Source organism: Papio anubis, chromosome 12 (assembly GCF_008728515.1).
Source record: "Papio anubis isolate 15944 chromosome 12, Panubis1.0, whole genome shotgun sequence".
Lineage (NCBI taxonomy): Eukaryota > Metazoa > Chordata > Mammalia > Primates > Cercopithecidae > Papio > Papio anubis.
In genome coordinates this window covers 31,352,418-31,373,703 of record NC_044987.1, presented here as the reverse complement: position 1 = coordinate 31,373,703, position 21,286 = coordinate 31,352,418, and the positions used below count along the sequence as shown (strand labels likewise).

General features: G+C 39.0%; 1 protein-coding gene across 2 annotated transcripts; it reads right to left on the bottom strand.

Annotated features, from left to right (window-relative positions):
- Nucleotides 1–4,052: 4,052 nt before the first annotated feature.
- Nucleotides 4,053–18,741, bottom strand: MMP12 (matrix metallopeptidase 12). 2 transcript variants are annotated; one of them, XM_017948904.3, is made up of 12 exons: nt 18,321–18,741; nt 18,117–18,201; nt 16,168–16,239; nt 14,185–14,432; nt 13,122–13,270; nt 12,912–13,037; nt 9,226–9,387; nt 8,580–8,703; nt 7,627–7,760; nt 7,087–7,246; nt 5,457–5,563; nt 4,053–4,517 (listed from the first exon to the last, which is right to left on the bottom strand). In XM_017948904.3, exons 4-12 carry the CDS (start codon nt 14,400–14,402, stop codon nt 4,417–4,419), a joined length of 1,281 nt encoding a protein of 426 aa, XP_017804393.2. In that variant the 5' UTR covers nt 14,403–14,432; nt 16,168–16,239; nt 18,117–18,201; nt 18,321–18,741; the 3' UTR covers nt 4,053–4,416. The 2 variants fall into 2 exon arrangements, with proteins under 2 accessions (XP_017804393.2, XP_003910655.2); XM_003910606.5 differs by lacking the exons at nt 18,117–18,201; nt 18,321–18,741 and having other exon boundaries at nt 16,168–16,799.
- Between the last annotated feature and the right edge of the window lie 2,545 nt (nt 18,742–21,286).

Sequence of the window (21,286 nt, the reverse complement as noted above, 5' to 3'; positions counted from 1 at the left end):
CTCTATGTAATTTCCTCCTCTTCCTTACTTTTCCCTGAAAATTATAGCCACCTCCACCTCCCTGAACTTTAGTATCTATCTTCTCAACTCATTGAGACCACTGCATTCTACTTGGTTCCTTTCCCCTGTGCTGTGTCCTGGAAATTACCTACAGGTACAAAGCAGGGAAGACTTGGGCGTTTGCACCATCAATTTTCTTCCCTCTTGGACTATTTGCTACACTACGTAGTGCTCAACGAATGAAACCATCTCTTTCATACATTTTGTTTAGTTTTATAGTTAATCACAACAAGAAGCAAAATCCAGTACTAGTTATTACAATATGACCAGAAACAAAAGTGATCCTGGGATGTTATATTTATATACTAACACAAAAAAAGACAAGAGCTTAGATTTTAATCCTCATGGACTGGGAGCTGTCTTGCATAAACCAGCAAATAATTTTTCTACGGCATATTATGACCTCCTTAAAATATTTTGGTGTTCCCATACCATAATGCTATAATCTAGAAAATCTCCCCAGAGATGATACATATTGGAAAGACTATTATTTATGGTCCTCCTAAGATATCCCATTAACTTCCAAGTTGTGACCTTCTACCTACACACTAAACACTCCAACATTTTAATTTCTGGTTCAGACACCTTTATTGGGCCTTGATCCCATCCCATTACCTACTAGACGTCTCCTCCCGGCTCTCCAGTTTCAACGGACCTAGTTATTTCCTTTCCATCAATCACACCACTATCTCTTCCGCAACTGGATTTTCCTTCTCTATTCAAAGTCACTTCTTAAACCAGATGCTTAAAAAAATCATCCTATATTATTCCTTTTCAGCTAGACTTCACATGCAAAGTAGTCACCAAGCCTTATTATTTCTCTCTTCCAGCTGTTGCTCACATGTCTTCCCCAATTCTATAATTTAGGTTTCTAGTATTTTTTGCATGGACTAGTACAATACTATCGTAGTTGTTCTTCTCTGCACATTGCCTTAATTCCTTCTGGCCTATCTTCTGCATTTCCATTCAAAAGATATTCTAAGATGCAATTTGGTATTTATCCCTATTAAAATCCCTTTAATAAAGTCATATCATTTATGAGATAAATGTAAAGTTTCATGACAATAAATTTTGTTCATGACCAGGTATCTCCTTCTCATCTTTTCCCTTTTTATTTTATTCTCCAATTTTACAAAAATATTCTTTTAGTGAGTCTTTGAGAAGCTCCGTTTCCACCTGGCAACAAATCCCTCTTACATTTTAAAAACACATTGCAAATGTTGTTTCCCACAGGAAATGTTCTGTGGCCCCCAAATCCTTTTGAAGAGATATAATTACCCCTCTATTTTGTAAATGCTTCTATTGATCTACTTATTACATTGCATTATAATTTGTTTATATGTCTTGTTTGTCTTTACCATATTTCGTGCCTTTGAAGACATGGATTCCTAGTCATCTTTGAATCTCCCATGCCTATCACAGGGACTCAAATCTAGTATCGACATCAAAAATGTGAATCTGGAAAACTTTATGCAGCCCAAACACGGTACATCCTTTCCTTTCTTCTGTAAAGCCACAGGGTTCCTCACTATCCTATTTCAGGATAAGGGGAGAGGCAGAATCGGAAAAATGAAGTTCTGGGAGGCTTCAGAAATTGCCTAATTTAAGGTTTTTTCTACTTGCAGTCCACAAGGTAGACAGTCCTGTTCTCTTCCTTGCTGACTAATTTGTGCTAACGTATAATTTTTAAAGGCTAAAACTATGATTTTATGCAAATATGAAATGAACTTATTAAAGATATTCTTTAACTCACTAGCTAATGAGGGAATCAGTTCATAGAAGGGCCTGAAGAACAGACATATATACAAGGAGGAATGTTGAAATAAATTTCCTAATGATATAAATAGGTAATATCTTTATAGGACAGTAAAATGTAATGTTTGAGAGTATGTCTTCTATCTGGCACAAATCAATTTTATCTCTAAGAGGTAAGATTTCTTTGCATTGATACAGAAAGAACCTTTCATGTAACTGTCAGTTCTCTACTATTTCTACCCTTGCAGATTTATAAACTAGTCTACCCAATAAAAAGTCAAAGATGCATACCTTCATAAAATCAGTTACTCCAGAATATTAGCTAGACAATGTGCGGCCCTCAATTGTAAAGGCATCTGTAATTTCCAAGTCTTAGACATTTTCTTTCCTGACATCAACAAAATAATACTCCTCCATTTCCCAGAGAAAAAGTGATATTCCCCAGACGGGACACACACACAACTCTTAAGACATTTTGAAGACTTTTAATTGAAAAGTAAAAACGCAAAGCTTTGTAGAGTGAAATGCCAGAAGTTTTAGCTTTAACTTTTTCCACTTTATAAATCTAAAAGGCACAAGCTAGTGGTAACACAGAGTTTGGTGTCAGGCGGCCTGACCGTGCATCACAGCTCCAAGGCTACCTGACCTAGAGCGAAGCAAAAACTCTTGATGCTTTAGTTCTCTCATCTGAAAAGTGAGAATGACAGTACTTACCTCATGTTTGTAATCAGGATTAAATGAGCTATTTTCATTTTATATTTTGTGTGTATACAGCACTTGGAACAGTGCCTGGCACATGGTTAACATTATAAGGATTTGTTCAACAAAATTCGAAAGTATAACACGGATAGAACAAAAGGAAGAAAGGTTCACATTTAAGTCTTTGAAGGCATCTTCATGAACATTCATGATAGTGACTCGACTTTTATTCCTGTTCAGCCATCATTTAAGAGAAATGCCTCCCTCCTGAATTACCTAAGGCCAAAGACAATTCACCCAGATACCATTCAATTTTCTTTTGATGCTGATTCCGTAGGGAATTTTCTTCTTTTGAGTGAAATCCAGCATTTAGTAACCTGTGGGGAATAACGTTTCTTCTAGTGGTGAATTGATTCTACTCCTTGCAAAGACAACTCTAATAATACTGAAGGAGCACACACTTGAGTTAAGAATGGATCTGAGCACAGCGGCTCATGCCTGTAATCCAAGCTCTTTGGGAGGCCTAGGTTGGGGGTATCACTTGAGGTCAGAAGTTCGAGAGCAGCCTGGCCAACAAGGTGAAACCCCCGTCTCTACTAAAGTTACAAAAATTAGTTGGGCGTGGTGGCTGGCGCTTGTAATCCCAGCTAATCGGGAGACTGAGGTGGGAGAAACTCTTGAACCCAGGAGGCGGTGGTTGCAATGAGCCAAGATTGCACCACTATACTCCAGCCTGGGCAGCAGAGTGAGATTCTGTTTCAAAAAAAGAAAAAAAAAAAAAAGATCTGAGACACGAGGGACAAAGAGCTCTATCTGCCTCTAGGTACTTTCTGAGCCTCATATTTCCCCTGATTTCTCAGCTCGTTCCACTAGCCAAAAATGATCATCCAACTTGAAATGAACTTGGTCATTTCTGCAAACTTAAGTACATCAATCAGCAATGATTTACCAATAAATTGAAAACTAAAAGCATTCCACAAACCCCTAATCTATAAGTGAGAGCTCTACAATGTATACAACCCAGAAGATAGGGGAACTATGTGTGAGGGTAGTAGATAAAATGGATACAGGACAGGCCAAATTGCCAGAATGATGTGCTCACCATGCATTGTGTGGTTTTTCACAATAAACCTATGAGGTGGGTACCTCCTAATTCTACTTCCTCCGAAATTTAAGGAAGTTTAGATTTAATTGCTTGTTAAGGTCACACAGCAATTACACTGTGATACTTGACTATGGATTTTACCAGAATGGGTAATTCCCACTTCCTCCCTTCTCTCCAGTCTTGTGGCCATACTCTATGAGTACTCCTTGGGGTCATGTGTAGCCTAGAGAATGCTTTCTTGCCTTGAGACCAAGGACACAGGTGGTGCTACCCAAGTGACCAAAAGAAATCTAAGCTTTTTTTTCTACTTGCCATATTTCTATTCATCCCTTGATACAGTCAGAGAGACTTGTTTTTATTTAGGAGTAGGTTCAGAGTTATTTTCAAAATACACATTCTGTTTCTCAAGAAAAATATATTAAAAACCAACTGATTGTTTTTCAATTGTTTTATTTGAGCCAAAATATATATACTTAATTTTAGTTATACCAAAAGTAATTATAATTTCTCAGTCCAAGGATGTTAGGAACCGACTTACAGAGCATGCTCCAAAAAGAATTCTCTTGGCCTTTGAAGGTACCTATTTTCAAACTTAACAGTAGAGTCAAGCAAGAATTGACAATTAGAGTTTTCAAAATTGAAAAATATTATACATTATGTAATCATTATCTATGGTTTACAGATTTTATTTTTATGATACATATCTCTATATAGTGGTACACTGAGGACATAGCAAATATGCAATAAATACCTATTAAACTGAAGTGAACTAACAAAAACCATTAATTACACTCTTTCTAACAACCAAACCAGCTATTGCTTTTCAGTGTTTTGGTGATACGTTGGAGTAGGAAGTCATATTCGAATTGATTAGATCCTTGGAAGAAATAGTAGTATTCTGAAAATGAAAACAAATTAAATAGTTTAATTCCCTCCCTGTATTTCTTTACAACAACAACAACACAAATCTGTTTTCATAGATTATCTAGAATAGATGACCTGTGGGCTGTGGTTCATGTCCTTTACTGCATACTTTGAGAGGCTGAGATGGGAAGATTGCTTGAGGCCAGGAGTTTGAGATCAGCCTGGCCAACATCACAAGACCCCATCTCTATTTTTTAATCAAAAAATAACAAATGAAAAAAAGATGAGATGTGATTCGAGAATATAAATGTTGGGGACTCTTGGTATCATGCTCCCCAAACATCTACCTACAGCCAGTCATACTCCAAGTGGAGGACTCATGAGACAGGATATCAGACCCAGCTAGGGCACACAGGGGCTTTGATGGAAGAAACAACACTGAGGAGGGGAGGGAATACAAACAAAAAATATTGGTCCCTTGAATAGTTGCTTAGGCTGGTCTTGTTTGAAGACATACAACACACTCAAGCTTGTCTCAACCCACCCTCAGTCCCTAGTCCATGAGGGCCTATGAGGGCAGAAGGGACTACAGGAAAGGTCAAGAGTGCAAGGTGTAGGAAAGGGTGAGACTCCAGACTGCCTGAGTCTTGGCTGCCATGTGCTCTCTTGCACATACTGTGTGGCTGATGTGGTCAAAGGAAATTCCAGAGACTCAGGTACATGGGAAATAGGAACAATCACATTCCCGCTGCCTGCCAGATAACCCCGGGAATACACCACTGGTGCCACCAGCCCCCGCTCATTCTAGCTCTCCTATTCAGAGCCACGTACAGTGTGAGTTTTTCCTTGTGGCCCTGTGGGGAACTGCAGAGACCTATCCCTTTCCAATTTGGAGCCCTATTCTCTAATCTTAGAGGATTTATAGTTTTGAAATGGGATTTCCAGTATCTTCATGGTTTCCTCATCTACTTACTATTTTTAGAGTAGAAGACTGCATCAATTTTAGGCCCAATTCCTCGGAAGTTCTTGGTAATCAGTTTGGGATAACCAGGGTCCATCATCTGTCTCCTTTCATCATACCTGAGCAAGGAAGAAACCAGCAAGAACTCAGTCAGAAAGCGGTTTTCCTGACATGCACCACAAACCTACCTTCTCTACTGAAGAGCTCTTCCCCAAAGGGCTTAAGTTGTTCTGATGAAGAAAACCAAGGACCTAAACAGCTCACTGATTTCCTCTGAGTCCCTAAAGGACTCAAACCTATGCTTCCTGACTCTGGTTAAGTCTTTTTCCCACTATCCCATAAGACTTCCACTAGTGCTTGTTCCTGCTTTATAGAGTCTGGCATAGAAGGTGATTTGGCTACAGCATAGGCCCCAGTGACCAATTTTTCAGTTGCCTGTCATTGCCTTCTTTTCAAAGCTATTCACTGAGACAAAAATACCCATTTCCCCCCAAGAAGATAATAAACAGGTCAAGGGGCTAAGAGCCAGGGAACCAAAGGGATTTATCCACACATGTTTGAGAGAAATTGAAAATAAATCCTTTTGTTTACAGGCTGTATGGTCATATCCTAGTTTCTCTCTTAAATTCTCTTTTACCAGCAAGTGAAAAGAGTTTTTTGTCTCTCTAGACTTCCAAGTGGCAACTGAATCTAACCGTTGTCTTGTTTTTATTCAGTTTGGTTCTCTAAGTATTTATGGCTTGCTTAGCACTTTCTCATTGGCATTTAAGGGAAAAATCGTGGGCCAAGTAGAAGCAGAAAACTAAACACAACCACTGTTCAGAGGTGAAATGTCAATGTTCATAATAACAGGCTACAGCAAACTACGCCCATTTATGAGCTCTTTGGAAAGTGTTATTCGCCAAAATCAAGTTTTGTTTCTCAAACAGGGCTAACGGCTGGTGGACAAATTCAAGTCATAAGCACCCGGTATTCAATTGGAATTAGATGTTGAGTTTTAAATGTTTAAGAATAAATAATAGTTGTAAATGTAAGCTTAACATATATGTTATGTCTCATGTCAACCAGGTAAGCAATCTAGGAAGTGACTGACTTACCCAGAAGAAGGAATAGAGAATCCTCTCCTCCTTCAAAATTTAGATACTTGAGACAACAGAGACAGATGCTCAAATGAGCTCCTATCCTCACTTGACCATATGACTTTCTTTTAAGGAAGACTTTGCATGACCTACTGACCTCCTGTCATTTAGAGGATGGTTTCTCGTTTTGTCTTTTGAATCTGGTGATTATAGAAAGGAATCTGGAAATCCATAATCCTCCAAACTGACTGTAGATTAAATACTTGGTCTTCTACATCTATGACACTCTTTTCCAATGTGTTTCCACTATGATTAATAAGATGACATTTTTTAAAGTGTTTTTTTTTTAAAAAAACACATTATCTACTATTTCATATATTAGAAACCAAAAACACAAAGAACTTGGTTGACAATAACTATTTCAGTCCTATATTCTTTTAATCTCTCTCCCTGGAAGGTCAAGGAGTTTTGGGAACTTGCACAGAGAACGTGCCTTCTAGAAAACCTCATTCCATGCCTGTTTCATAATCTGAGGGGTGAAATGACCAACCGTTAAAACTCACCTCCAATATTGGTTATCTACGAAGAAGTAGGTCCTATAAAAATGTGGGTTAAAAACAGCGGCATCAATTTTTTTCACAAAGTCAGGAAAACCAAAAGAATGTATGCTCTTGGGATAATCTGGCTGTGGTCTTAAGTTGCTGATTAACCAGTATTTGTCATCTGTGAAGACAAAGAAATAGGGTAAATTTGAATTATACAGAAAGAGTAATAAGAAAATACTGATTTACTATAAACAACATAATTCCTTTCCCACAGTTATAAAATGTATTGCTTATTTATCTTAAACATAGTCTCTTTTCTTTGGTTCCTATGGTTTTTTTTTTTCCCACAAGTATTACTATTTTATAGTTTACAAACTTTTCCCAGAAATTGTATGTATTACTTAGGTATTTAGGCTATTTTAGTTTACAGTTCAGAGCCACTATTAATAAAATCAAGAGTGCTTTCTTAGCCTATGTCTATTAAAAAGTATTAGTCTCCTCTTAATTTATTCTCTCCCTTGACGTAAACTCAATGGCAAAACTAAATATTAGAAATACCTTTAAAAAGAAAAACTTGATTTCTGGCTTCAATTTCATAAGCGGCTTCAATGCCAAATGGCAAGGTTGGCCATAAGGAAGAAATTAAATTAACACTGGTCCTTGGTCTCTCAGAAAGCTTCAGCAAGAAGAACCTGACATGAAAGACATTTAACACATTATAAAACAATGTAGACTCAAGAACCATGGCACGTGAATAGGAAGGACCTGTGAAAAAACCCAATGTTTCTTTCCATTGTCTTCACATTCTGTTCCATGGATGTCTGATGCTCATGGATCCATAAGAAAAGAATATCAATCAACTCTTTGATAATAACAATGACTGTAGCAAGCAATCTGATATACAGAAATACCCTGGAGCTTGGAATCCAGGGATCTAAGCTTCTAGTTTGACCCTACAATCCACTCACCAGTTTTGTAACCTCAAGGAAGTCACCTATCCTCAAGTGTCTCAGTCTTATAATCTCAAAAATGGGAAATATTTGTACTACTTGACAAATGTTAGTCTTCCCAACTGCCCCTCCTTACCACCAATATCTGCTTCACTCTGTGTTCTAAGAAAGAAACGAAAAGTTATCCTGGAATTCTCTTCTCCATAACCAGGAAATCAAGTTTCTTGCATAGGTACTGTTTTACAGTCTTAGTTTCAGACTTCACCATTTTTATCTATAATTAAAATAGTCTGGCTTCTGTTTCCTGTCTTCTAATTCCCCATCCCAGATTCCTACTGCAAATCCTTTTTTACACACCAGTTTTCTAGTTAAAACGCAAATGTGATTACACCTGTCTCCTGCTTGAAAACCCTTAAGATCTCCTCACTGCCTACAGGATCGAGTCCAAGTTCCTGCTTACAAGTTTCATCTACTTCATTTTCAATTATTTCCCACTGTTCTCTGACAAAAAAATTTAAAGGCAGAAACTTTAATATTGGTTAGATATGAAAATGATCCTACCTGTCTTTGAAGAAAAAGATCTTATCTCCCACTGTAGTGACAGCATCAAAACTCCAATTGGGGTCACAGAGAGCTGGTTCTAAATTGTCAGGCTGTGGCATCGGTTGGTGCTCTTTTGGGCCTCCTGAAAATACATTTCAAGAAGCATCAGTAAACAAAATCTGCGTTTTATTTCAGAGGAGGAACTGTTATTTTTTAAATACTCAATTTTCTTAATGAACATTGCATCAAAATCATTTTAAGCTTTCTATAACATTCACAGGAAGCATAAAGTAAGGTGTTCTTTTTCATATGATTGCAATATCATGGAGGAAGAAAATCTGATTATCCTTACTTTCCTTTTCCAGTTATAATGGATTATTTAATGTGTGGGCCTTCATCAATAAGGCAGTGGTATCTTGGATAGAAAGAACACAAGACTTGAGGCCTCTGGTTCTGCCTCTGGCTCTGCCTCTGGCTCTGACATTAACCTACTAGGTCTCTTGTCCTTATCTGTATAATGAAGTTAATGCCTGCGTCACCTGCCAGAGAGGGTTCTTATGGAGCTCAAAAAAAGACAGATATTAACATTTTATCCAAATATAGTATTGTTAGACTATTCATAAGAGTGAGTATCTTATTTGGCAAAATAAGAAATTCAACTCACCATAGAGGGACTGAATGCCACGTATGTCATCAGCAGAGAGATGAAATGTGTTGATGTCAACATATTTGTAGGTGGGGAACATTATGGCCTTTGGATCACTGGAATGGCCAAGACCTAAGGAATGGCCAAGCTCATGAACAGCAACGAGGAACAAGTTTGTGCCTAAGAAGAAACCAATCAAAAGACAGAACGCTGTGAAATGCATTATCATCTTGGACAGTAACACGATATCTGACACAGTGAAAAAGAAACATTTGAGAATCTTTTACTTATTTCTCTACCCTTTTGAATAAGGTTTCTCAACCTCAGCACTACTGACGTTATAGGCCAGTAGTCTGGGCTGTCCTATGCATTATGGATGTTTAGAAATCTCGGGTTTTACCCCTAAATGCAAGTAGAAAATCCTTTTTAGTTTTGACAACCAAAAAATGTCTCCAGACATTGTCAAATATCTCCTTGGGGACAAAATTGCCTTGGGTTAAGGACCTCTGTACTAGTAGACAAATGAAATATATTCTGTTGTAAAAATTCCTAAAATAACTCAGAGCTGCCTTCAACAGTTTTCATTGCTTCTAAATAATTCTCAACTCTCATGATTCAATTCTGGTTTTAGTCTTCATGAAGCTTCACTGGATATAGAAAAAAATGTCTTTAGCAATCATCTTTTCATAAACCCAAATATAAGGCTATCATTAACTTTCAGGTACTGTGAGTCACTGAGAAGTGTAATACATTATGTCTAATTCTCATACAACTGAAAGGAAACCACCATGCTCTCCACTACAGATGAGGAAACAGTATCTATAGGATTAATCAAATTAAGTGCTTGAGCCAAGATTAGTGTTTATGCTTTTACTACACATGATTCTAAATAAAATTAAAGAATCTATATGACTCAAGGAAAGAATGTGAAAAACAAAAAAGGGAAAAAATAACTAATTCTTAAAAGAGTCTATACTTATAATTTAGACATATTTGGACTACCAAATTACAGTGTTTTCTGTCTTTTCTTTTGAGCCCCACTCAGAGTTTACCATTTTTATCTATGATTAAAATAGTCTGGTTTTATATCTGTCTTTTCTTTTGAGTCCCATAAGAAATCCTTGTTCATTTTCGTGGTATGTCCTAGAGAATACACCTTTGTAGGTAAGAGAAGAGAGAGGAATGTGTCCCTTCTTTTAAATTTTTCAATTTGCAGAATATTTGAAAATTCCTGACTAACAGTTTTGTTTCTTAGTCCAATGCCTTCATTTTTATCTTTTTCTATGACAAAATTGCAGTTCAGAAGAACTGACTTGCCCAGAGTCACACATCACTTAGCTGCAGAGCCTGGCTTTGAAACAGTCTCCCATACCCAAGTGCAAAGAGCCTACACTCTCTTGGGGGAGTGTCTAGACACAAATCCTTCAAGAATTTTCTATATCTTGGGTCCAGTAACCTTCCCAGTAAGCAAAGTTTTTACAATTTGTCCTAAACCTGAACTATTCTCAGTTCCTATAATATGCCTATGAGCCACCACCATTGATCCTCATCTGGAAATAATGGGTTTATGTTTGTATTCTGTTTCTCACTAAATTGTGTGCTCAGGGTTTGGATTGTGTCCTTTTCATCTCTGTACTCAAGTAACCTCATCACCCAATACTGTAATAGAATAGATCAGCAAGCATTGACCTATTTGTTTATTTGATTTACTGGGTAAAAGAAAACAGGCTGAGGAATGCAGTGACTCACGCCTGTAATCCCAGCACTTTGGGATGCCAAGACAGGAGGATCACCTGAGGTCAGGAGTTCGAGAGCAGCCTGGCCAACATGGTAAAACCCCATCTCTACCAAGAAAAAAATAATTAGCAGGGTGTGGGGGCCAGCACCTGTAATGTAACCCCAGCTAGTCAGGAGGCTGAAGTAGGAGAATTGCTTGAACCCTGGAGGTAAAGATTGCAGTGAGCTGAGATTGTGCCACTGCACCCTAACCTGGGCAACAGAGCAAGACTCCATCTCAAAAAAAGCAAGTGACAGCAACAACAACAACAACAGCAAAAACTGCTGAAAATAAGCATTTTAAGTTATAATTGTCATTAATAACTTCACATTTTGAAAGCATTTAATCAATCCAATTAAAAAATAAGGCAACATGGACAGATAGAAAATACTAGGTTAAGAGGTAGGAATGCATATTCTGGCCCAGCTTTTCCACAAACTAGCCACTAACCTTCTCTTGGTCTTAATTTCCTCTACCTATAGAAAGCTGTGTTAAATTACTCTTCTAAGGTCCATTAGAATTCCAAAACATTTTTTTGAGGCTAACTAGCACATGTATCCCATTTTAGATGAAGGAATTACAATCCCCCAAATAAACTTGGATAAAATTTAGGCACATATAACATGTCTCGCTGAGGATTTGCAGTTCAGCAACTACCTAATCTTACATGATCTGTCTTTTGACAATACAAAAGTCCTCTTCTCATCAAAAACTTTATAAGCCTCAGGCTATGTGTTAGATTAAAACAGTCCTTCTGATGGACATAGTATTTATAAAATATTGCCATCCAGCTTGTGCAATATCAGCTAGAGAGGAGGATGCTGAGTAGAGAATATTATTGATGACTTTCTCCCCATTTACTTTCCACATGACGGAGTCATACACTCTAAAATTTCCAATAGAAAAATTAAAAAGGCTTCTGTCATGATGGTTAGGATTTTCCCATGCTAGTGATTCCCCTAAATAACAGGGAAGTTTAATTAACCCCATGTCAACTATCTGCAGGGGATAGTAAGTTACTGTTCTTCTGTAAATGCCCCCAAGGTATTAAATGTTTAGTTGGACATTCTGAAATTTTTATCCCAAGACCACTTGAAAGTACATGACTGTATAACCTTGTGTTTCTCTATAGGGATATCTAGATTCTCTATAACTTTTTCTTTTCTGGTCACTATGAACCTAAGAAATTGTCAGCATATCATGAATCATGCAGATGACCATCTTATCCTCTAATTGTTGGCACACACAGAATTAGTATGTGTTTGCTTTTGAGTTTATGGATTTCACTAGGTCAAGAACTTATCACCTAGGCTGGGCACAGTGGCTCACACCTGGAATCCTAACACTTTGGGAGGCTGGGACAGGAGGATCTCTTGAGGCAACATAGCAAGATCCTGTCCCTACAAAAAATAAAAAAATTAGCCAGGTGGGTAGCGCACACCTGTGGTTCTAGCTACTAGGGAGGTTGAGGTGGGAGGTTTGCTTGAGCACAGGAGTTCAGGGCTGTAGGGAGTTAGCATCATGATATGTCATGGCAGCCTAAGTGACAGAGCAAGAACTTGTCTAAAACTAAAACAAAAACAAAAAACTTACCACCTAAATAACAGCTTTACCTTTTCATATGCTTCTTAAGATTCCTCTGAGTTTATGCTAATGAACCAGCTCATAGTTCATTACATCCTCATGGATTGTTAGAACTGACCTTGAAGATGATCTAGTTTAATATCCTCAATTTACAGAGGGTGAAATCGACACCCATACAAAGTGTTAAATTTCATTTAGAGGCAAAATTATAATCAGAACAAGATTTTCCGTCATATAATCATTTGTCAGAATGTAGTCTCTCGAAACCAGAATTTTGAATTTGTCAGGGTTTTTGTTGTTTTCCTTTTCTGTTTGCTTAGTTTTTTTTTTCTTTTTTTCTCACCTTCAGAATGTGTAGTCCAAAATTCGTCATCATCAAAATGTGCATCCCCTCCAATACCAGGTCCAGGTCCAAAAGCATGGGCTATGGTTCCACCTTTGCCATCAAAAGCATGGAAGTCTCCATGAGCTTTTGGAAAAGGAAAGAAAATTAGTCCATCTATACATCCTATAGATCATGCCAAATGACAAAGATGAAGTACAGGTTCCCTACCTCCACGTGCAAAAACCACCAAAATGTCAGCCACGCCTGTGTTAATCCTGCTGAATTTCAAGGGGGTAACATTACTCCATACTTGGAAAGCTTTCTGGATTGCATAGTCAACATCCTTACGGTTCATGTCAGGTGTGTAATTATTGATTCTTTATCATCAAAAAGAGAGAGAAAAATGTATGGAAGGCAGTGTTAATTTTGTCTTACCACAATACTTCATTTTTGCTAGCACAACTGGAAGATGGATCATTTCATAAATCAGGAGTCCAGATTTAAAAACTTGCTTCATTAAGTACAGAAATATTTTTTTCTTGGACAGCTTCCTGCTTAACCAAAATCTAACTTAATTTCTTCTTATTTAAAACTCACAGATCATCACTGTGAAGGATTTGCTTTCATAGATGGTTATGCTTTATGCTCCTGTTCCCAGGTTCTGCATTTATCCATCTTGACTACTCTATAAACTACCCCTGTCTCTTATTTATAGTAAATTATCTTATTTATGGTAAATTTAGCTTCATTCTCCTTTTATTTGCAGATTTTTTTTTTTTTTTTTTGAGACGGAGTCTCGCTTTGTCACTTAGGCTGGAGTGCAGTGGCACAATCTCGGCTCACTGCAAGCTCCGCCTCCTGGGTTCACACCATTCTCCTGCCTCAGCCTCCCGGGTAGCTGGGACTACAGGTGCACGCCACCACGCCCGGCTAATTTTTTGTGTGTTTTTAGTAAAGACGGGGTTTCACTGTGTTAGCCAGGATGGTCTCAATCTCCTGACCTCGTGATCCGCCTGCCTCGGCCCCCCAAAGTGCTGGGACTACAGGGTGAGCCACCACACCAGGCTTATTTACAGCTTTTAAAATCTGCTTTGGACTGGCAAGTCAAACGATTCTCCCCCGAGTGAACAATTCTTCCTTCTAAAGAAAATGAATCTTAACAGAGATAGCATTAAAAACTGAGGGAGGTTACTTTATTTACTTCCAGATTTAGGGCTGTCTAACTGGTTCAGGTTAGAAGTCAGACCTATGGGAAAGTAGAAAAATACAAGGCGACATACACCAACATTACCTGTAGGTGATATAATGTTTCCTCCATATCTGCCCCCTTGGCATTGCCCTGAAATGATGGAGGTCGGGGACTCCACATCGAGGTGCGTGCATCATCTCCAGAGTAGATGTGTCCAGTTGCCCAGTCACTTTCAGCCCCAAGAAGTGCTGCATTTCCTGGATTTTTTCCTTCATTAAGTTTCCACTGTATTTCATTTTTGTCACTCGAAATTTGTTCATCTCAAGGCCATAAAATCTTTCTAAGTATCTCTGGAAAAAAATACATTCAGCAATGCATAATTATGCACAGAAAAGTTTCTGTTGGGAGCTCCACATATATGACTCAATGGCACACTGATGCTTTTGGACCAGGAATTTTGCACATCTTACTCACAGGTTACATTATTGTTATTTGGACAATTAATTATAATTAGGAAAAAAATCTTAAATTTTTGTACTATCGCAGACATGTCAGCCAGGAGCAGTAGCTCAGGTCTGTAATTGCAGCATTTTGGGAGGCTGAGGCAGGAGGGTTGATTGAGCCCAAGAGTTCAAGACTAGCCTGGACAACATGGCGAAACCTCCGCTGTACAAAAAATACAAAAATTATCCCAGAGCATTGGTGCATGCCTGTAATCCCAGCTACTCAGGAGGCTGAGGTGAGAGGATCACTTGAGCTTGGGAGGTAGAAGCTGCTGTGAGCCCTGATTGTACCACTGCACTCCAGCCTGGATGACAGACACAGACCCTGTCTCAAAAGAAAAAGAAAAAAAAAAAAAAACAAAAAAACAAAGACATGTCATAAACTACTAGCTAGATTTATTCCCGGAATCCCAGTGGAAATACCTTTTTTAAAATGTCATTTATTCATTTTTAAGAGACAGGAGTCTCTCTTGGTCACCTAGGCTGGCCACAGTGGTGCATACCTGTAATCCCAGCACTTTGAGAGGCTAGGGTGGAAGGATAGCTTGAGCCCCGGAGTTTGAGATCAGCCTGGGCAACAGGGTGAAACCCTGTCTCTACTAAAAATACAAAAATTAGCCAGGAGTGGTGGCACATGCCTGTAGTCCCAGCTACTTGGGAAGATGAGGCGGTAAGATCACCTGAGCCCAGGAGATGGAGGTTGCAGTGAGCCAAGATCGTGCCACTGCACTGTAGCCTGCGTGTCAGAGTAAAACCCTATCTCAAAAAAAAAAAAAAAAAAAAAGAAAAAAAAAAAAAAGAAAAGAAAAGAAAAAAAGGATACATGAATTATTAACATTATTAATATAAGTTGGGATGCAAATTTCTTGCTTAAAAACTCAAAGCTAAACAAAATGGACAACTATGATAAATTCAATGTTAAAAGCATCTTAAAAAATAGGGACCAAACTCTTTTAATTAAGGAAAAGAAATTAAGAATTGAAAAAAAATTCCATAAAAAATGCTATAAAGATGGGCCCAGCATGGTGGCTCACATCTGTAATCCTATCACTCTGGGAGGCTGAGGCAGGGGATTGCTTAAGCCCAGAAGTTACAGACCAGCCTGGGCAACATAGTGGAACCCCATCACCATAAAAAAGAGAAAAAAAGCTATAAAGATATATCTGAGATGACTGAGGGTAAAGGGAATATGCTTAAATTATCATGGCAGCCTGGAGTGGTTATATTAATCCAGCCATTGTTCAGATCTCAGATTATTAACTGGTATTTAATGATTAGTGTAAAATACCATAACAGAGGTGAACGCCAATTATATTGAATGGAAATTTCTTGGCCAAAGGTTTTTAGAAGAAGAAACATGTTCACTTGCCAATTTCATAACACTCCTTCAAAACCAATACCTCTTTTGTATATTCCTCTTTGGCAAGAAAAACTTAATACTGAAAGCAGACAGCCTCCTAGACCAATTTTCAGCTGATACTTAAACGCAAACAAACAAACAAACAAACAAACAAACTGGTTAATGCAATAAATCTTAAAGACAAACATCAAGCTAGATAAATACTATAGAGTCCATACTTACTTCACCAAATAGCACATTATTTTTTTCCAGGCTTGTAGAGCTGTTCAGGGGAAGAGCTCCAGAAGCAGTGGCCTGCAGGAGCAGTATTAGAAGAAACTTCATTGTAAACTTCTAAGTGGATCAACTCAGTTTATTCTGTTCCTTTCTAGTCTAAGTTCCTGAACCGTTCCTCTTTATATAGCCCTTAGTCCAAGCTCTGTAAATATGAATCCCATGAATGACTCATAGTTGATATCATCCCTTGATTTACCTCAAAAACATGCAAACAAAAGCATGACCTTATTCAGACGACAATGGATCAATTAGCATCTAGTCCATCACTCAAGCAATTCAGAGTATGTACCTTCAAAATGATAAATAAGCCCCTACTTCCACCTATCCTATGAAATAAGCCTTTGTAAAAGAAATATCAAGCAACTAAAAGAGAAAGAGAACTTAAAATATATTTTCTTAAAGCTTGATATTCTCAATTTTCATTATAATACTTTCCCTATATTCATTATAGATAAAAAAAAGTTTTAAAGTAAATGTTGAAAGATTAGACAAAATCCTTTTGCTGGAGTAAATGAATGCTTTTTTAAACGGAATCTAGCTCCCTAGAGAAACGCGATACAGAGATTTTATATGTAGCAAAAAAAAAAAAAAAAGTTTGTAATATCGTGATACTTTGTTGTTTATTCCATGTGTTGTACCGGCTCAGATCGTGATTCTATACCTTAACATCTTCAGACATCTAAGCTGAAGCTCAGTCCCAACTGGGTACCTGGATAGATTCCAGAGGCAAACTTTCCTTACATCCTAGATTGTCTAGTGTTGGTAGGATGTGGGTTAACTCTTTTCAACTTTAGCAGTTGGGAAAAGTTTGCCTCTGGAATCTATCTGCCTGTCACCTCAGCTACTTTCCCTCTTGACCTAATTGTCCCATTGCACAGAATCTGTCTCTTACGCAGTAGAGAATATTTACGCATGAAAAAATTTTACGAGTCAGGGAATAAAATTCCAAAGGTAGAATTGCAAGCAGTGGTGCTGCAGTGTGAGGATAGATTCTACTCAACACCTCTTCAAATCACATGACAAGTTCCCTGCCTCCTGATTGTATGGGGACAGTCTGGACGGTGGGGTAGGGGGCACATAAGAGTGTGTTAAGATTTAGCCATTGCTCTGACCCACCTCGGTGGCCTGGGAAACAGTCTGCTGGCTGCTTGAGTGAGGCTTAAAGAAAAGGAGAAAATATAGAACAAAATAATTTTCCAATTTAAAAATTATCTTGCCTCACTCTTGCAGAGAAATATGCAGATTCTTTCTGACCTGTTCTCCTCTCTCTAGCCATTGATTTGTTTTCTCTGAGTCTATCTAACCTACAAATACAGCTGGTCATTCTGCTGTGAGAACGTCACTTTTTAATGACACAAAGTTTAACAGACTTGCCTTCTGTGCTCTAAACAGTATCTCTAAATCCAGATCACTTGGTTTTATAAATGTTTTCCAGAAAATTGTTATCAATCCTCTGGCGAGATGCCACATCAGACAGGTGAAACTGGTGCCATGGGTCACTTACTGATCTGGTAGTGTAGAGTACAGGCTACTCCATTAAGATGTTCATTCTCAATGGGGAAGATATCACTCCCAACTGGGTGAAAAATTGGTCATCAAGGGCAAACAAATATATATTTGTGTGTATAAAAGACAGATATGCATATAGCACATGAGCAGATATACAGTTTATCTCTGCTATTAAATTTGTATGGGGGAAATCTCTAAAATGTCTACAAAGCCTCTTTCTCAGGAGTAGTGATAAATGTTGAGAAACCCTGATCTACGTATTACAAAGGAAAGAGAACTAACATTTATAGAGAGGCTTTAACAGTTGCCAGCAGTTTCATGCACCGTCTTATTTAATCCTCACAATAGTCATTTATGGATGAGGAAACTGAACTCAAATAACTTACCCAAAGCCACACAACTAGTAGGTGGCATAGCTGAGGTTTGAGGCCAAGTCTGTTTCCAAAGCCTTTCTGCTTCCATTAAACCAGGCTGCAAAGTCAAAGTCAGTTCAGAGATGGCTGAGTCATTCTCTCTGCCCCCAGATATTTACCTTAGTGATTAGCAAATCACTAACAGTACATATGTATATGTCATCACATTGTCTTTACCTTATGATGTACACATAGGACAAGTTAATTTGTCTATGTCAACACAACTGGCTAAGATGGTTCCAAACATTATGCTCCTCAGAGGTGCTCTGGGCCAATCCCTGGGGAGCCCTAGCAGCTGAAGGCACCTTAGCAGCAGGGCACTGCTCAGGCCATGACAGGGGAGGAGATGGCAGAAGTTTATCCTCCAGAGAACAGATGAGAACTGCTACCACCCTGGGGAACCCAGATCCACCTACAATATTCCTAGGACTGTCTGCTTACTCCTGGCACCTGCAAGAGCAAAGGGGATAGCATGGCTTTAACTAAAAAGCAAGAAAGTATGTATCACGGTATTATTTTTGTAGTGTTTGCAGTAATAAGAAACTCATAGAACTTGGACGGGTGGCTTACACCTGTAGTCCCAGCTACTCAGGAGGCTGAGGTGGGAGGATCCCTTGGGCCTGGAGTTTGAGGCCAGCCTGGGCAACATAGCAAGACCCTGTCTTAAAAAAAAAAGAGATATTCATAAGAAGACCCAAATTTGAAAAAAAATCAAAATGACAAAATGAAATGTGTTGTAGCAACAAGTTAGGACAGGGTCAGGAGACCTTCCAGATGTCTCCTTAAGCAATTCACTTCCCTTTTCTGAATTTCCATTTCTTCATCCATAAAAGGAAAAGGTGAACTAGCCGAAGTTTTCTTCCTCCATGGACAGACTCTTGGCATGTGAAAGGGATTTCTTTGTATATCTTGGAAGAATTCTTCCCTTCTGGTCCTTGCTGATGACATACTTAGATTTGCCTCTGGATTCCTGGGGATGACACCACAAATGACTTCAGGTGATTGTATCAGGGATATACCCTGGAATGTCCTGGTGTCTGGCTAAAGAAGGAAAAACATAACAGATGCTTTTGGAAGGTTGGTGCTACAAAATCTGCGTTATGATAAGGAAATTGCTCTCAGCACTTTCTCACGAGAAACTCTGAAGTCAGCTACTTTCTGCGCTTTCATAAACGTGCTCTTCTTCACACAGAGCATGGGCAATGACCCTTGATTCTTCCTTTCCTCAGTGTGGCCCCTGGAAGCTATGTCTCTGCTGGGAACCCCAGCTTCCAGTCTGAGCCTATGTCAGAATCATTTAATAGCTCCGTTCTACCCAGGAGAGAGACCTGGGCAGATAGGTTATCTCCCTTCTCATCCCCTTTATCAACCTCTTTTAGAGGCTTACCTAAGAGCGCAGTAAAGGAAGATGGCAATCATTGAGCCCTCAAAGTGTGTCAAGCCATAGACTAAATACTTGTCCCTAGTATTTAATGGAATCATTGTAACAACTCTTTTCCAGTAGTTACCATTATTATTCCAGTTTTACAAATGAAGAAATTAAGTGTTAAAGAGCTTGAAGTGATTGTCCAAGGTCATAAAATGTCAGAGCTAAGATTCCAAGGCAAGTCATCTTGAGCATAGCTTTATTAAGCAAGTCACTTGAGCATAGCTCTATCAAATGGAAGTGGAATTCTTTTCTGCCCAAAGTGGTCATCTTGACTCCACCACCTTAGTTTGTAACCACCTCAGTGTTCCATGGCTGCCCAAGGGGACTTGATCTCCTCATACGTGACCTATCTGGGTCACTTGGTGAGTCAAGACCTAGAGAGAATCAAAATTTGAGTGTAATATCCTATTTGTATTTCCAATGAGCACATTCTTTCACTTCTTTGTATCTTTAGCAGCTTTTTTCTGTATCTTACATCCTACTCTCTCAAGAGACTTTCCACCAATCTTCCAAGAACAGGTTCCTTCCTGCTGTGGTTAAGGCCAGTTCTTGCTTTCAGTGAGTCTTAGGAACACATCCTCCCTGTAATGACTGTTCCACAAGGGAGGTTCACTCCTGATGTCCTTTGGGCCCTATTGTCCTGCTTGATTCATTCATGCATATTTACTGAGCACCTACTAACTTCAAGGTAGTTCTAGGCACCAGGAATACAGTGGTGGAGAACCAGAGTCTCATCTGGCTGCAGATTTAGATGCACGATGTTCTCCTCTTGGGCTAAGGGGAAGAGAATAAATATTAGTGAGCAGCGATAGTATGTCCTAGTATTTATAATACATTGCCTCATTTAATCATCACTAAAGCATAAAAAGGCAAAGTTACTTATTTATTTTTTTAGAGATGAGGTCTCATTCTATTGCTGAGGCTGGAGTACAGTGGCACGATCACAGCTCACTACGACTCCTGGGCTCAAGTGATCCTCCCAACTTGGCCTCCAAGTAGCGGGAACTACAGGCATGCACCAGCACAGGCAAAAGTTATTATCCCCATTTTTTTTTTTAAAGATGGGGTTTCCCTCTGTTGCCCAGGCTGGAGTACAGTGACGCGATCTCGCTCACTGCAACGTCTGCCTCCCGGGTTCGAGCAATACTCCTGCCTCAGCCTCCTGAGTAGCTGGGATTATAGGCATGTGCCACCATGCTCAGCTAACTTTTGTATTTTTAGTAGAGATGGGATTTCACCATGTTGACCAGGCTGGTCTTGAACTTCTGAGGTGATCCACTGGCCTTGGCCTCCCAATGCTGGCATTACAGGTGTGAGCCACCACACCCAGCCATTATCCTCATTTTCAAAGGAAACATCAGTGGGTCCTAGAGGTCAGATCACAGAAACTTAAAAAAGGTAGGGTTTGCAGGTGGATGCCAGGGACGATGCAGATGGCCTCTTTTTCTTTTACTTGAGAAGGGAATTATTCTCCCGGAGTCCCAGCCTCAGAGAAATGCTGGGGAGAAGCCACATTTCTTGCCCCGGCATTTATGACCCTGAGCACATTATTCACATTCTTACTTCTTTCCAAGAGCCTAAATCCACTAAAATGAATACAGTTTAAGAAGAGAGTAATTTTTCCTGAAGTGAGTTAATACTGAGAGTGGTGGGAGAGTCCGTGGGTTCTGGTTGCCAGGAAGAACTGAGCCCCACTCCATGGCAGCACTGCAAG